We start from the raw sequence: 18,348 nt of genomic DNA on the forward strand, positions 1-18,348 counted from the left end.
AATAAAAGCAAGGAATAGTATATTAGTACTAAATTACATATAATTTGTAACATTGTATAATTAAGACTAGTTTTTACCTGGTCGAAAAATACGAAATACGGATGGAACACTGAAGCATTCAACGGTGATTCAGCAACTATAGTTCTTAACGCTTTGACCATTTCCTTTTCATGGTTTGTACCACTTATATTGATAGCTTGTATCAGAAACCTGGAAGCAACGATTTGGTCTCCGGCGTCGTTAAATTTGACATCCAATGAGAAAGGATTAGCGGGAAACAGCCACAACTGTAAAGATACGATGTCTTTTATAGAACTGGACAGAAAATGGAAATAATAAAAAAATGTTAAGCCACTGATTATATATACCTCTTTGAGATTCTGTATGAAGTCAACTTCGTTATCGATAGTCACATTCAAATAGTCGTTATTAGCAGATACGTAATCCAAAAACGTTTTAAGCCACGACTCCGTGTACAGTGAATTCGATATGTACGATGTGCTTTCCAAACGTTTTGTTAGTTTTTCAACTTCAGCCTGTACTAAAGTGTCTGAATAATTGTATTGGCCGCTAATTACCACCTGTGGGGGGAGAAAAAAAAATTGAGTACCGTCTAACTGATTAATAGAGGTTATTATGTATCTCGTAAAAATACCTGTATCCTGTATGGAAATTCTCTGTAATAAAGATCCTCTCTATCGAAGAACTCGACAGAGTATGAATCCACTTTAGACAGCTTTCTTCTTTCCAAACCTTCCTTCAGATTGGTAACACCGTAACCAGCTCCAGCCAAGTACAGTAGGAATATAACTATTACGAAAGCTTTTACTCCGTTATGGTTCAACAAATCGGCCATGGTTGTACGGAAGAAGGCCATGATACAATGTTCCTTATTGTCAATTGGATTATCGGGATCGGCTGGATCAATGCCCCCGCTGCAGAAAGCCCTGTATAACCACGATTTTTCTTCTGCAACAGTTTAATGTGCATCTATTAGAATTAATTCGATTCATAGTTGATTGAAATTTTAATTAGTTACTAATCTAACAGAATGCCTTGTTCTTGAATTTTTTTCGGACACTTTACATTGTTGCTTAGAAGTTTATAATCTGCCAATTTATTGTCAGGAACGACTAAGTCGTTTTGGAATTTTAAACCAAATAAAAAATCAATAGCCATAAATAATGCAATTTTTGGGAACCCACAACAAAAGTATTAATCTATTAAATTTTCAAGAATGAAACTTGTACCTTTACGTGCTCTCGATTCAGGCAAAACTTTGAGCATAGTAATTGTATGTCTGTTTTGTTTTTCACGATATCCTGAAACTGCGACGCAACCGGCAAAGAATGTTAGATGCCAAACAAAAGTGAAACACACCGCCAGACCTGAAATTTAAGTTCATTTAAAAGTAATAAGAAATTTGGCTTAGTCTGTATATAGCCAATGACAACTGGAACAGATAAGTATCATAATATGTTCCCTTCTGTTTTCCAGGCTTTTTTTTTCTACCTATGCTGATAGCCTTGAGAGGCTATTTCAGGTTCTCCTTGACGTGGAGGTGAGCTCACGGGGCTCAAACCGGGAGTGTTGCTAACACTGGCCCTAGCAAGAGCAGTGCTTCGCAAAAACTACCATTGGATAGGAAACGCGACCCACTGAGAAGATCCGGCGAGAAACTCAGTTGGCTGTGTCTATGGGTTAATTCATTCGTCGAGCCCTTCGTCGCAAGCGACGGGTTCGACGCGGTGACTGGTGCTTGTGGTACCTAAAAGCAGCGTTAATGGATCGGGAGGATCCGTAATGTCGTGTTTAGGGGGACGTCGACTGTTTACTATTTGATCCACAGGATTGGGTATGACCTTGTCAGGCAATATTCTTTTTTAGTTTAGAAAATATTCACGAGTATCAGTGCGATAAAAGAAATTTTGAAGTGTCGCTGATAATGGCAGAATTTCGGTCAGTGGACGAACACTAGTTACTTTAAATAGTAAACTGAAATGTACATAATAATATGTAAACAAAAATAAAATACCTGAGTACATGCAGAATATTTGTACAGATGGAAACGGGGAAAAGATTCCAATGAAAAATGACAACATGTCCGTTACAGACGTTATCGTTATGGAAACAGCGGCTTCTGATAACATAGATGCCATGCGTTCCGGAACCGGTAGTTTTGGGGAAGCCCTTCTCCACGCAGCCAACATCACAAAAGTATCATCAATGCCGATACCTGACAAGATTAAAAGAGAGTTATTCAATAATAACGTTTAAACCAAAGCATACTAATGAAACTCATAGGAATGGCTTGACTTACCAATCATTAGGAAGGGTGCCGCTAAATTTATTCCAATGAAAGAGATGCCTAAGTATATCGCGCAGCCAAATGCTGCGGCCGTGGCCATAACGGCTGATATGTTACCCAGTAATCCTAACCAAGGCTTAGAACGGACCCAGTCACCCATCAAACAAGTGACGACTGAAAATACACCCATTAAAATGAAAGTAGAACTAAAGAACGGTATCACGGTTCTTGTGTTCTTTTCGAGTTCATGGTCAAGAGTTCGTGAAGCGAATCGAGCCACCGATATGTGCTTGAATCGGCCAGTATCTTCGGCGATACCCACCGCGTCCAAAAACGCGTCTTCCCACGCCGCACCCCTAAAAAATTCAACAGATATTACTTTTTTTTTTTTTTTTTTTTCTCCTACCTAATCTGAGAGCCTTGAGAGGCTATGTCAGCGTAACCCTAACTTTTGTAGGTGAGCTCACGGGGCTCAAACCTGATGACGTTGCTAACACGAACCCTAGCAAGAGCCGTGCTTCGCAGAATCTACCACCGGATCGGAAACGCGACCCACTGAGAAGATCCGGCGAGAAACTCAGTGGGCTGTGTCTGGGAGTTAATTTACTCGTCGAGCCCTTCGTCGCAAGCGACGGGTTCGACGAGAACGGTGACCGGTGCTTGAAGTACCTAGAAGCACCGTTAGTGGATCGGGAGGATCCGAGATGACGTGTTTTGGGCGACGTCGACTGCTTTCCATTCTGTCCGCAGGATCGGGAATGAGATATTACTACTTGTCGAAGTTCTAACACAAGTTATCGTGAAACTTTGTTGAGAATTAAATCATGCCCAACCTTTCTATTCGTATTCTTGACAATGTTACGCAGTGTTTAGTATTCGTAACGATTTCTTAAACAGTGTCAAGATCGATGTCTGTTATCTAAGTAAGCTATATTGCGGTGTTTGCACAAAGCGAAGTCCTATTGTCATTTAAAATAGACAATAAAAAGCTAAATGAAACACAGTGCAATCCTATACTGTGGCGTTTATTTCCATTGAAAACAAAATTTCATTGTCAAGAATCGAATCATTGTTTTGAACATCCCATAATAAAGTTATACGAGCGTACAGAATCCGTGATTTGTCATAAGATTCTTAACAATTAGGAATGAACTCGCGGCTAACCCGGTATAATCGTTTAGATAACCCATATTGAGACACGAGGTCAAATAAGCCACAACAAACATGAAGAGGAAATTTTAGTTAGTTGTCATTTGAAAACAACAAAAAAATCCTGCTAATGCTAATATTTATTATTACCTTTGTTCCTGTATTTTAGTATCCGTTCTAACAAACCACACCAATTGCACGGCTGGCACTGACACTATAACATCATCAACCACTTGACTTCCTCCAAAGAATACTGGAAATGCATGTGCTTCCCACGTCACGGGATTGAACATTATTGGGAAAGTCAGATTTAACTCGCCGCGCTCCACCTTTTAAAAGAAAAATACCTATCACGTTTTCTACTAAAATAAGAACGGCCTATTGTGAAAAATTATGTGCTTACAATAAACAAATACGTAATATGTAAATAATATAGCCATCGGCTACTGTATCGGGAACACCCTATATAGCGTACCTTCACACTATATCATGACTTAAATGCTTAATGAAAATAGTAAACAAAGATAGTAGCATTTTAGAAAAACAAAATTAAGTAATTAAAGTCCCTCCATAATTTCAGTCTACATAGTCCCATGTAATAGGATGTGTTGAAATTAAATCGTAGAATGAAGCGAATCCTTGCGTGGGCAGCGTTATCGCAAGTAATCATAAATCTGCTATGTGTGTTTAGAATTTTAATGAATAAGAACACGTGTTTTTTCAATTTAATTAAGTATTGACGTTCTAACGCCTTCTAAATAATGCAATGCTTCGAGAAAACACTCGTCACTTGTCGATACTTGATACAAAGTTGTATGACTTTGGGAAACTATGTATTTTTTAATGATGAAGTTGTGGCAGTTAAAATATCAATGATTCGATATATTTCTCATTATAGAAGATTAGGAGAAATACATGTCACTGTGCAATATTGGGCGCGCGGTACGTGTTTATTGAATCTACTTCGTAATAATAACTATCCATTGTTAATGTCAATAATAGGATCTTCGTATTAATCGCTATGACTTAATGAATGACAGTTCTTCGCCTTGAATCACACAATACCATAGAATTCGATATGCGAATGTTAAACAGTTGTCAGAAAACCCGCACTGTTCCTATTTAAGTGGAAATTTCCTGTTAACGACAGTGCCGCTTGGCCTCCTTTAGCTGATACAAGTTTTCAAATAAATGCCTCTCGGCCTTAAAGATTCAAAAGTGTTCTCTGAAGAGAAAGTGAAAAGAAAAGGAAAGTATTGAAATATGTGGATGACACACTTCCACTATGTAGTTCCTTTTAAATCCCTTTGTTCAGAGTGGATTTTTCAAAGTCAAACAAATGACATGAAAAAATACATGCATTGGTTAGTCACTGCAACATTTCAGCTGATCGAAGAGTCCTCTATTATCCGATTAAACGTAGAGTATACTATCATAGTTTCCACTTTCAAGGGCCCTTAGTTAGAATTTTCGAATTTGAACACCTAATATATCTTCATGGTTAGATATTGACTGAATCGAAATTTGAATTAGTGGTGCCTTAGTCAGTTTTAATAACTACCAGACCAACGAGGTAATAACTCGAGGTGTGGAAGTGCTTAGCCCTTAAAAACAAAACGAGAATGCCGCTGTTTATCTTGAAACACAAGGTCGGAATTTCAATAATAATTCTTAAATAATCCGTCGAGCCTCTTTGAATTTATAAGTAAAGAATTTATTGAATACATTTGAGACTTCCATTTTATATTTCAAGGCGTGCGTCGGCCTTCAGCTTGTGGTGTACGTACATATATGGGTTCTGGTAACCGGTTGACACCAGTTGAGCCGCGGACTCGTCTGGCCGTCTGCACTAATAAAAAGAGTGGTATCATAATCGGTTAATTGAACTAGCAATACCCTATTACCGCCGCATAATTTCGCAGGAAGAATGATCATTACCTCGCCTATTATTTTGTCTAAGTTCAGTATGTCGTTGACGAAGCATTGCCCCTCCCATCTGGCGCACTCTTCACGATACGTGAAAGTCTCTCCAGTCGGTAACGTGACTGTTACGTTTTGCACCAGATCATCCAATTCCCTTAATTCTTTCCATATTTCGGTTCGCAGTAAGTTGGTATTGTTGTCTTTGGCCACTATAATTACTCGACCAAATCTTCCTGGAAATTAAAAAAAAAAAATCTTTATATGTCTTTAATTAAATTCCTTACGTAATTAAAATGAAGGTTTTTTTATATACAGGTGGGTGACTATAGAGCTTCCCAGATTTTAAGTCGTTACTGTAGCCCACATAGATCAAAACAAGAACGAAAACGAACGTAACCTGACCTCTTGAAACTTTGACCTCATATTGCAAGCAACATGAGTTAAAAGTTTCAAATGTTTTTATAACGGCTGTTGTCTAACGAAACCCCTCAAATATATGTGCAATAGGGTTTAATTCAAAAGATAACAGGTAACATCAATGACACTGGCTCTGGTATGAATCGACTTCAAGATGTTTGCTGAACGCAAAATTTCCTTCAAGTAAATCCTCAGTGATAGGCAGCGTTTTGGCTGTACCCTGCGGCTAACAATCACGGTAACCATTCACCAGAAAAGAGCCTTGTGCTTGTCGATCTTTGGAGGAAATAAAATAAAACGCGATAGAGCAATGACTTAATCTAGGTCGTTTATGTTATTACTACGCAGGTGTTTTTGCTCTTTCAAACGAGAAGGCGATACAAACTTATGTGTTAAAAAAATTATGCACGTTTGTTGGACACAAAGAGCGTAGCACCGGTTATTGTAACAAACATGGGGAAACTCATATCTCTAAGAGTGGAGGTCTGTACGCTGATGATGACAATGGTGCTTGACTGGATGTAGACTTATAGATTATCCGATTGACTTGAATCTTAGTATAACAGTATAACAGTAGGTACCGCGCAAGCAGTCTCCATTAAAGTTGTTTTACATAAAATAATCGCTAGTACCATTTGAATGTAGGATTCGATGGCAATGAATGAAGTTAATTACATTGTTAGAGCCCAGACCATAATTGATAAATAAGAATTACCTGCTCGTGTAATTCTGCCAACGTTAAATCTGTGCGAGTAGTTAACTTTGAAGTGCTCTTCAACTACCCTCCTTTCCAACTTTCCTTGTCCGCTAACAGGCGAAAACAAATATTCCGGGTCCATCTCATAATGAATCCTTTGATATCCGGTTACCATGAGCAAGGTTAGTAGTACCGGTATTATTATGAAGTAGCCGGGCTGTCTGCCGACGGCCAGGCCCAGTTTGTAGAAAGACCTGTTCAGGACATCATCAACGATTGTCAGTTTGCAACAACCCATCTGAAACAAGAAGAAAGTAAACGCATAAATATATATTTAAGGATTCGGGCAAGTGCGTCATAGCTTTGTCTGAAATTTAATATTCATTCGTGCTAAGGACAATGACTACAAATTAATAACAGGTTGCACCCTCGAGTAATTGGACATATTAACAACACAGGTTTCTAAGTTTCGTAATGGTCTCGTTAAAGCCAAGGGCTTATTGATGTAATTCATTTATCAACAAGACAAGGTATGACTTAGGTACCTCTTTCTCTTTTACTCGTCATTTTGCTCAAGACTGATATTTCGATTTTTTTTACTTTGCCGTACGGGGTAATTTACCCACTGAGTTTTTTATCGGATCTTCTCAGTGGGTCGTCATTCCGACACGAGGGTAGATTCTGCGAAGCACTGCTCTTGCTAGGGCCAGTATTAGCAAACTCTCAGGTTGTGACCCGTGAACTCACCTACCATTGAAAGTGTACCTGGAATAACCCCTTAGGCTACCAGAAATAGGTAGGAAAAAGAAAGCTGCACATTTGAATTATGTATTTCTTTTGTAAAGCAGTCTATAAAATTTTATAAAATGCCTTCGTCCACGCAATACAAACCGTAATCTACGCGAGTGAAGCTGTGTGTGGAAAGGCTTTTATCTAACTAAATAAACTTATACATTGTTATAAAACGTAGTTATGGGTCTCCCCATAACATCATGACACGCGAATATCTTCCTAATTTCTTCAGTATAAAAAACGTACTGAATTTCGAAAGAAGTGTCCGTCCGCATGAATACCAACTATCGTTATTTACGTAAGGCTAAATACCGGAGTAGATTCTTGAAGCAAGCAATTACATGATCATTGTTCATGGTACTCAAACACGGGGTATTTTATCGCGTACAGCTTACGAAATATGTTTGCTAAGAAAATTGTTTTCTACGCAAGAGACAATCGAAATGGCAGAGGTGCCTACTTAAATCAAATTATAAACATTGTTCTCAGAATTTGAGACATTGAACAATTACACAACCAAATAATAAATATTGAAATAAATACTGATTATTGAATAAATATCGAAACACTGGTGATGTAAATAATTATGAGCCATTGTAAAAAAGTATTAAATTAATAGTGATTGTGTAAATTATAATAGTGATTCTTATTGGTTGTTTCTTCTAGTGGTTATTGATCTTCACTGTTATATAATAAGGTCTAGATTAGATTCCCTGTTGAAATCAGTTAAAGATTGCGCAGACGGGTGGACTATCTCACAGCCAACCTGGGGTTAAGTAGTTATTAGAGCCTATTAACATCACAGTTCGCATACCCACCTTCAGACATGAGTTAGCTGTTATATAATCAATATAGAATTCGACAATTCTATATTGATTTTAAAACAGCTATCTCACCTTTCAAACCGGAACGCTAAGCTTGTTGGTCCGCGGTAGTAATAGGCAGTGGCAATTCGTAAGCCAACAGTTTTTCCAATACAATAGAGATTTCGACATCCTGTATTGGACACGATCGCTGACAACCACACCCTTATATATAAGGGTATAAAGCATTCGCTGAATTGTACTGACCCGGATTCTCTGATTGTAGCGTTAAATGTAGGTAAACAAATTTCACATAGTATTTGCATAATATATTCCCCACTAACACAGATATATCTGACACGAATTTGTTCAACCTGGTGTTAGTTAGTCATCATTATTTTAATGTCTTCTATGTAGTAAGTCTCAGTTACTAAATTATCGTCTTAGCACAGATGTATGCGGTCTGGTGTCATGTTATTAAATCGAGCTTTGAATTTGCGGTCTTATTCACAGTGAATTATCGCAGCTTAATTAGCTTAATAAATAATGTTTTTTTTTTATAATATAAATTAAAGAGACCCTATGAAAAACTAAAATCTATACATATAAATAAAATTGGAGTGTCTGTTTGTAATATTAAAATAACCGCTTTTTACTACATGCATACCTACATACAACAAAATAACATTTTTTACAACTTTTGTCTGTCTGTCTGTCTCTTTTTTCCGGCTAATCTCTGGAACGGCTGGACCGATTTTGACGAGACTTTAACTGATAGGTAGCTGATGATATAAGGGTTAACTTAGGTTACTTTTTTTAGACTAGCTTCGCCCCGCGGCGTTACCCGCGGTACGACAATAATCGCAGGTAACATCGCGGGACTCAGCTATCAATAATAAAATTTAATGTTTCCGAAGCGAAGCGATATTAATATATGTAATACTAGCGTGTAATATTTAAATGTAGTCATAAGCGTATGACTATTTTATTTTACAAATCTAAACTTTGACTTTGACTTTATTTTTTACATTGTACGAGATCTCGCGTTGTATGAGGTCCCACGTTGTATGAGATCTCGCGTTGGATGAGGTCTCGCGTTGAATGAGGTCTCGCGTTGTATGAGATCTCGCGTTGTATGCGGTCTCGCGTCGTATGAGGTCTCGCGTCGTATGAGGTCTCGCGTTGTATGAGGTCTCGCGTTGTATGAGGTGGCGCGTTGTAGTAGGCCTCGCGTTGTATGAGGTCTCGCGTTGTATGAGGTCCCGCATTGTATGAGTACTCGCGTTGTATGAGGTCTCGCGTTGTATGAGGTCTAGCGTTGTATGAGGACCCGCGGGACTCAGCTATCAAATCGGGTCGCTAGTAAATAAATAAATATAGTGTTTCTTAACGGGATTATAAAGCTCCGATAACTACTTATGAATAAAACAATTAATTTGTAATGTCTGTCCGTAATTATTTTTAGTAATAAAAAATCCCGTTAAGTTTGAAAATAAATTTGAACAACATCGGTCGAGTCATATGAGGAGATATATCCACTCTGAGAAACGCCATTCCGATACGGAATCCTCGAATCACCCGGAATTACCGAATCCTTCACCTGCCTTGGAGATGCCTTTAGCTCTGTCTCCATTCAGTACTTGGGCAACACGATTTTTTTGAGAGAAAAGAAATTTTAAGTCGATTCGAAAATGACGTTACACCTACCGCCCCAAAAAATGGTCGCCAATAGACAAACCAAAGTAGCGAACTAGTACCCATTAAACAGGGAAACTTATAATACGGCATTATTTATACCATACAAACACATCATATTAAGAATAACGGGTATGAAACACAACTCAGCCATATCTATATATATAAAAATAAAACCCGTTTTCCGTTGTCACGACATAACATGAAAACGGCTTGATCGATTTGGCTAATTTTGGTCTTGAATTATTTGTTGAAGTCCAGAGAAGGTTTAAAAGGTTAGATAAATATAAAAATATTCGGAATTAAATAAAAATAACAATTTTGTTTTTCCTTTGATGTGTCCCCCGTCGGACGGATTCCTTTTGTTTGTTTTAAGTTTATCTTAAACAAAAGTTTAGGTCTTTTATTTATCGATTGAGGCACTACGAAGTCTGCCGGGTCAGCTAGTAACAAATAAAACAGCAGAATTCGGTTTGTCTGTTCAATAAAGAAGAGTAATGAAAATAGAAAGGGGATAATTAGAGAAGAGTATTCCAAAGAAGCGATTTTCAGAATTCGTTTTTGTCTGTCTCTTTGTTTCCGGAGCTACTCTAAGCCAATTTTAATGAAATCTGGTATAGAAATAGTTTGAACCTCGGGAAATGATATAGGTTACCGTTCATCTTATTGTTGCCCGTTGCCCATGCCATGTAATCTGTAATACACGCAATCGAAGTTGCGCGCGGAAAACTTATTACACCAAATAATACTGTTTTTACGATGAATCAGATTCTAAAACATAAATAAATTAATAAATGAATAAGTAGCTGAGAACAAATAACGCTTGGTCACCCGGCCCCAAGTTAAGATTCCCTGTGTTATGGGTACCACTGATTGACATACATACTTTTAAATACATTAAATACGTCACATATATAGATAATAAATACTTAAACAAATAGAAAATAAATCTGATCATCACCCGAATGTTTTGCCCCATGTGGGAATCGAACCCACGACCCTCCGCGCAATAGTCAGGGACTTTAATTACTGCACCACTGAGTCAGCCATTATACTACATGATACCAAACATATAAAATATTACTATATCAAATTGTTAGTTGCTTCATACACTGATTAGTTGTGGCTCTGTCGCGGTTTTGTTCATTATTATAGTTAATTCTACAGGTGGTGTGAAATCACTGTTATATTAGTTAATATTAAACATCCCTAGTTGTTACTACAACATTATTAGGAACTAAATGTGGCTCGCGGCTTAGCATGCGATATATTTATAATTCAGAAAGAACGAACACGTTGCTTTACCTTAGATTAATAAAGAGTTGCTCGTGTCACTCTTTGATCCATAAACTACCAATAATACGGTAAACTAACCATTTGGAACGCATTTCTGCTTTTGTTTCTCAGTGTACATGACTTTCTCTGTGAGATAATAATGTAGTATATACTTTATTGTACCCGGCTATTTAACACAAACAATGGACGACGACGAACGAATTTATTTCACACACTTTTTTAAATCTCAAAGCTCACGTGATTGTACTTTTCCCTACATATTAGCTGGTAGCCTAATTCCAGCTACGCCCGGACGGGTAGGTGAGCTCACGGGCTCAACCTGAGAGAATTTTTACGTAGCAATTTCTTACAAGAATGTAGGCGTTTACTCCGCGAATACCAATTTGATTTTTATGAACTTCGTCCAACCTTTTATTCACCTCGTTTAGACCTACATATTATAATAACCATATTATAATATGTAGCATACTACTATGCTCGGTGTCTAACTATAAATTATAATATAAACTTTTTTTTGCTATCTAAGCTGATGGCCTTGAGAGGCCATTTCAGCGTAACCCTAACAATTAGGTGAGTTCACGGGGCTCAAACCTGATGTCGTTGCTAACACTGGCCCTAGCAAGAGCAGTGCTTCGCTGAATCTACCACCGGTTCGGAATCGCGACCCACTGAGAAGATTCGGCGAGAAACTCAGTGGGCACACGTGATTCTAGCCGTGTTTGTGATGTATAGTTTATTGGTCATTTTTTGTTGCCCTAAACTGTACTCAAATTCGTGACTCGACCAACGCTAAGCCTCTAGTTTCCAGGGTACTGTTAATCAGCTTCTGGCTTAGATGTAACGAGATTTAAAATTACTTGTAATGTAGTACATCAAACGCGGACCTCCTTGACCGGACAGCGGCCTTTCACTTGCGTACATTTATTCTTATGGCTGTCTGTACCTTAAATAATAAACAAAATGAACACGCTATTTTGGTAATGAACGACCTACTTCATTCGTTGGTTATTTTGGTCATCATCGTGATGTTACCGGTCTTAATTTGATCGTTTCCAGTTACGTACATTATTGCTTGACTAATATTCATAAAAAATGATGAAATTTCCTAGGAATACTACCTATTCATTTAAGTTAGGAAGGTATAACCTGTACCCTACTTAAAACTGCTACCAATCAAAACGATTCAAGTTTAGATTCTTGCCAATGTTTACAAGCTCAAGAATTTTATAAAAAAAAAAACGTGTTAATAAAACTACTTTTATCTAATAAAACTACTAATTACCTAAGTATTATTTTAATGTCTGCATCACCTTTTAACTGTTACCCGTGGTTCTTGCTTTTAATGTAAAGTGGTTAATAACTAAATAAATAATCGGGGAAAAATCTTACACGGTCATCCAGCCCCAAAATAGGTTTCCCTTTACTAATGGAAGCAGACATAGTTCTGGGTACCTTTATAGATATTAGTAACCCAGACACAGAGCAAGTAATGCTGTTCCGTTTTTTTTCCTACCTATTCTAGTGATCTCTAGGAGTCATACTAGTTTCACCGAACGAAACCTGTTCGTAACAATATTTTTTGTTTACCCGAGGCGGGAATCGAATCCACGACGACGTTTATAAGTCAGAGGCGCTAACCACTGCGCCAACAGGCCAATCAATAAACAAAACGATGTAGGCAAATCTTAATATTAACTAATAAATATTACTTTTTTATGTGCAGTAAAATGATTCGTGTTAAAAGAATACTTTATCATGTAAGTTTTAGTGGTAAGTAAGGTCGTATGCACGGTTTTTATGTTGAGGTTTTCTTACGCATAAAATAAGGTTAATCGTAAAGTGATTAATATAAATAACATAAGCGAAGGTTGTGTAACGACTAGTTTAATGTCCGAGGATTATTACGCATAATAGCTTGTGTTCTTCAAGTGTTTGGCAATAACCCGCTCAGTACGGATATTGCAATAAAAAAAAATACATGTGTGCAATTCACACGTGGTAGAAGTGAAACCTTCCAAAATTAAAATACAATTATCCTAAACGTCTTAAGTATATGTAAAATTTTGTCATTAGTAAATAATTGTAAGGTAGCGCCCTCTGTGAATTGATATTTTAATTTCACGTATAATCCTAAATCAAAATTCACTACAAGAGCTTTCATACACACGTTAGTATTAAAAAATCTCACAGATGGCGCTGTATTAAATAGTATGTATATTTTTGTCTCATTCTTTGCTGGCTTCATCCTACACATTTTTGTATTTGTGTCTCTTACCTGTCGTTTTTTTCCGTTGCATCCGGTTTGAAATCACAACGATTCTAAAGAAGTTTTCACTTCAAAAATACATATTAATTTTTCATTATTCACTAAAGTTTTCGTCGAATTCGATAAAAGGGGTGGCATATAAATATTTCATTGATCCGGTGTTTTAATACAAGGAAAATTGTGATCGAAACGCGAAATTGTTGCGTAAACAACTTATATAACGTAAGCCGATCAGCACGATGATTGTGACCGACTCGATTCTTTCCTTAAGACCAATTTAGGTATCAATGTATCTAGGACACGAGCAAGATTCGACGGTGTTCGTTTATAAAGAACGATGCATCAAACGTTATTAAAAAAAAAATAAGGTACAATTTGTGCTTAGTAATTAATTACTATTGACAGCCACGACAACCACGTTTTTAATACAGTTTATTTAATTATGGTTAATTATGATTTATAAAAATAACCCTACTGTTTATTTATTTAGTCTTTTTACAAACGAATAGTTGAACCAAAGCATGACTTCAATAAGAGTGTCTCAAACTAAAAATAATGTTCATATTTTAATGTAAATACTCCAGTTGCTTAAAATACGCATTGGAAAAAGGTGAATTTCGCGATGTTATTCCTGGATCGCTATAATAAAATGAGTGACAATTGAGATGGTGCGATTGAAAAAAAAATGTCTAAAAAGCTTTCTTACTGGTGGTAGGACCTCTTGTGAGTCCGCACGGGTAGGTACCACCACCCTGCCTGTTTCTACCCTGAAGCAGTAACGCGATTCGGTTTGAAAGGTGGGGCAGCCGTTGGAATTATACTGAGACCTTAGAACTTATATCTCAAGGTGGGTGGCGCATTTACGTCATAGATATCTATGGACTCCAGTAACCACTTAACACCAAGTGGACCATGAGCTCGTCCACCCATCTAAGAAAAAAATTGTGTAAAAAGTAATATATAATTACAACTACTTTTACGACTCAGTCGTCCGGACACCAAGATTACTGTTAAGAATTCGAAACCTCGGAAATAATATAACGACCATAAAAAATCCGAGATTAAATAAACCGTAAAAGTGATTTTAATTATGTTTGCGACTCGCGAAAACCGAAGGATATACTAAAAGTAAAATGGTTTTCGAGCTGGTTAAAATGCAGGTAGACCCTTGGTAAGTCATGCAGACGTTATTTGCACACGACTGTGAAAGTAAACAGCGGCGGTCAACGGCATTTTACGTCATTCTGATGCGCACGAATACCTTTGTCATGAGCCTTAATTTTATTAGTTGTAAAATGGCTCTAAGAGCCAAGGACAAGACTTGTTAATTTGCTATCATCTTATTAGAACAAAAATTAAATAGTGTTCGTTGGTGATCTAGAGATTGTCTCAACTAATTCAGCCTTTTTTTTATATAATTGAAAAGAGGTTCTAAGGGATTTTTATTGCCATAGGAAGCAGATGAGTGGTCAGAAGATTGCAGGGGGCATCGACCAGAGGCATCATCAAGCCAATGTTCACCGGGAATACTGAAATGATTAAACTGTCCCACTAAATTAGACAAATCAGTGAAAACTTCTCAGAAGGAGGTAGAGAGAGAGTAAGAAAAAGAGAGAAAGAGAGAGAGAGTATCGAGATAGAGCGACAGAGAACGATAAGAGAAACAATAAGCATCGTTTTTTGTACAAGGATTTTTTTATTTTGTTTTAGTTTGTTTTTAAGTAACTCAGATGTCCTTTACGCATTATAAAAATACAATCTGTATTATGGCACTCGTGTTAAGGCTAACCCATGAGTTTTGATGTCAAATACGTACGGTCATCAAGTAGAACCGGTTAAACATTCTAACCTTAATGTTATGACATGATAATGAAGTTAATTTTTGAATGGAAGTCAAAAGCACTCTTATTTACCTTTATTTAAGTATGCTCTTCCTTTCGGCCTTATAGTTGTCATTGAGAACTATAAGTATATTATCATGATTTTTAAGCTCACGATTCTCTCACCTTGACCCGTAGCAATAAAACGGCATGAAGTTTTTTTTGTTGTTGTTTAAAATGTGATATTAATTACAAGAGTCATTGTCGCCGGTTCACCCTTGACACGGGTCGTCTGACATGATCCGTTGGTTGCAAACTGGAGATTTAGTCGACGGATTTCGTAACGACGTAAATTTCTTACGCTCTCACAAAACGACTACAAATAATATTTGTTCTATACTAAGCAATGCTTGAAATTGTAGTTTCTGCTTGGGTTTTTGGCGACTCGTAGACGTAATTAAAATTACTCATACAATAAAATAAAAAAAGTATTCGAAAGGTAATAAATAATGTAATGACAATAAAAGATCACGAGATTAATTATTAGCAGATCACTAGTAGGTTTCATTGTGTACGTATACTTAGCATTTCTAGTAAATTTATAACAGGATTTTCGAATGTTTTTAAGGGATGTAATTTTGAATTTCGCTTTAAATAAATGGTCATTCATTGTTCTGTTAACCCATAGACACAGCCCACTGAGTTTCTCGCCGGATCTTCTCAGTGGGTCGCGTTTCCGATCCGGTAGTAGATTCAGCGAAGCACTACTCTTGATAGGGCCAGTATTAGCAAATTCTCTCAGATTTAGCCCATGAACTGTCCATAAGTAATTGAAAAAAAAATATATTTCCCATTATCCAAAACCGATAGCAACATCATGCATAATGCAATGATCAAGCTATGTAGCTAATAACAATGTTTGTTTTAATGAGTGAAACAAATATAATGTTAGTATACCTATGTAATCATTTGACCTCTAGCTATTTACTCTAAGATAACGTTTGGGTCGTACATATTGTTGACAGTCAGTAATCTGTGTTAAGAAAACAATAATGAATTAAATATAAACATACTGTTTCATAAATTGGGTTCTTCATTCTTGCATAAGAATGGTTATTGAACAATATAACTAAAAAAAAAAAAAAAAAAAAAAAAAAAAAAAAAAAAAAAAAAAAAAAAAAAAAAAAAAAAACAACAACAAAGATGAGGCGTATTTCTTTCCAGGACGTGGTACAGTAATTTGTATTCACCGTCTAGTATGTTCTATTAAGGTTTACGCGATTACATTGAAGGCATCTGCATTGCGTGTACTTAATTACTAGGTACGAACGCACTTACGTTGTTTTTACCAAATCGACTCATTATGATCGCATTACGAACTTTATCGCTGATGGCACAATGGCCCTTTAAACTGTGCATTGCTGTGATTGCATAATCTTATAAGTATTATTTAAATTTAATTATAAGTTTAGCTGGACAATAGCGTATGTCAAAATGTGTTAACCGATTCGAGGATTGTCGTATATTATTTAAGTAAGTGTAAAATTAAAGTTATCATACGCCTTTGACAACAAATTTGGGTATATTAAACTTTTTTAATATTAAACAGTTTTTATGAAAATTCATTGTGTTAAGGACGAAAAGGGTCCATTGGTAAATTAAAATTAGACCGTTTTTTTACCAAGGAAATAAATAGACTTGTTCAAATACAAATTCAGAACACGTATCGTGTTCTGCAGTGGAGACCGCGGATCGACAAACGTAATGTGGGACGCTCTCCTGCTAGACGGAGCGATGATCTGCGCAGGGCAGCTGGCAGTAACTGGATGCGTAAAACCGAAAATCGGGTTTAGTGGCGAGCTTTGGGGGGCCTATGACCGCAGTGGACTGCCGCAGGCTGATGATGATGATGATGATAATGAAATACAAATTTAAAATCAATTTACTTTTCAAAATGAGATGTGTTTGACTGATAGATGGCACAATGTGCGCCCACACGGGCAAGTATTAACACTGTACCATATAATATCAACCACGAAGTGATCATCACTTCCTTTTTACGCTAATAAAAATATGTAAATCTATGTTTTTCAACTGATAATTTCTTTCATTGTCCTTCTATGCTTAAGGCTACGATGGACAAAATCACTATACTACACTTTATCAAAGACAGGTTCAACACACGTCCGATATTGCACATTATTAATTGTTATTAAATTTGAACTAACAATCATGTCAATAACATTAAAAACAGCATGCGTGTTTCGAATCGTCTAGGTCGGAGTCCTACTTTGCAGCGATCAATCATTCAAAAAGGGATCGAAAGCATGTATGTCAGTGTAACGCTAGACAAGTCTTCACAAATGGACATCGAACCGGTTCTATGGTACGTAAATAGCTGTCAATCATAGCGGAAACTATGTTATTTTAAAAGCACTTAATATGTTAATTGTACGCAAACAAGAAGGGTATTGTATGCCTTCTTTAATGTATTGTTACGAGCTGGGGCTTGGGATAAATAAATGTTCCACCAAAGTACATCTTAAAACTGTATTTATCACTTAGAATACACACAGAACACTAAAGTTCTTAATTCACTTCCACATCGCTTCAGTTGATCCGTTCGCTGTTTCGCTTCGAGTAGTTCCGATTACTGCTTCTTCTACATCTCTGCAACGCTTTTATAGGCGATACCACATATCCCTAGAATTCTCGAGAATGTTCCACAAAAGTCGAGTATTTTGTGTTTCCGCTGTCTGAGAATAGATGGCGTTGTACTTCTCGATCTTTCTAGATGCTACTAGATCCTTCTATATTCGTTCTGCTATTCGGCGATAGACAGCGTTACTCTTGCCGGCGTAACAGTATTTAGTTTTATTTCTTAGATGGATTCCGCAGCTCGTCGACACTACAACGTGAATGCTGTCACCCACATTTTTCTTTTCAGTCGTACACTCTTGGTGGAGTGATCGTGGTATGTCTTATTGCTTGGTTGTGGCTTTTGTGAGGCCTTTCCATCTCTCTCTATTTGTGGCGGTACGTGTACATTCAGCAAGGGAACACTTAGTAGATGACTTAATCAAGTCTGTCCACCTTGTGGGTGATCGGCCGTGAGAGCGTTGACCATCTATGTACTCTTCCTTGAACCATTAATGGTTCCTATGAGCTTTCATTACGTGTGA

General features: G+C 37.0%; 1 protein-coding gene across 1 annotated transcript in view; it reads right to left on the reverse strand.

Annotated features, from left to right (window-relative positions):
• The window catches only part of Ptr (patched domain-containing protein), a 46,776-nt gene that overhangs the window by 2,356 nt on the left and 26,072 nt on the right, over positions 1 to 18,348 (reverse strand). The window contains exons 2-10 of the mRNA XM_028181033.2: positions 6,513 to 6,792; positions 5,396 to 5,613; positions 3,608 to 3,786; positions 2,321 to 2,664; positions 2,036 to 2,236; positions 1,251 to 1,388; positions 656 to 969; positions 369 to 581; positions 78 to 287 (exon numbers count right to left, since the gene is read on the reverse strand). Coding sequence (XP_028036834.2) covers positions 78 to 287; positions 369 to 581; positions 656 to 969; positions 1,251 to 1,388; positions 2,036 to 2,236; positions 2,321 to 2,664; positions 3,608 to 3,786; positions 5,396 to 5,613; positions 6,513 to 6,792 — 2,097 coding nt within the window. The remainder of the gene's footprint in view (positions 1 to 77; positions 288 to 368; positions 582 to 655; positions 970 to 1,250; positions 1,389 to 2,035; positions 2,237 to 2,320; positions 2,665 to 3,607; positions 3,787 to 5,395; positions 5,614 to 6,512; positions 6,793 to 18,348) is intronic.

Source organism: Bombyx mandarina, chromosome 10 (genome assembly GCF_030267445.1).
Source record: "Bombyx mandarina strain Sakado chromosome 10, ASM3026744v2".
Lineage (NCBI taxonomy): Eukaryota > Metazoa > Arthropoda > Insecta > Lepidoptera > Bombycidae > Bombyx > Bombyx mandarina.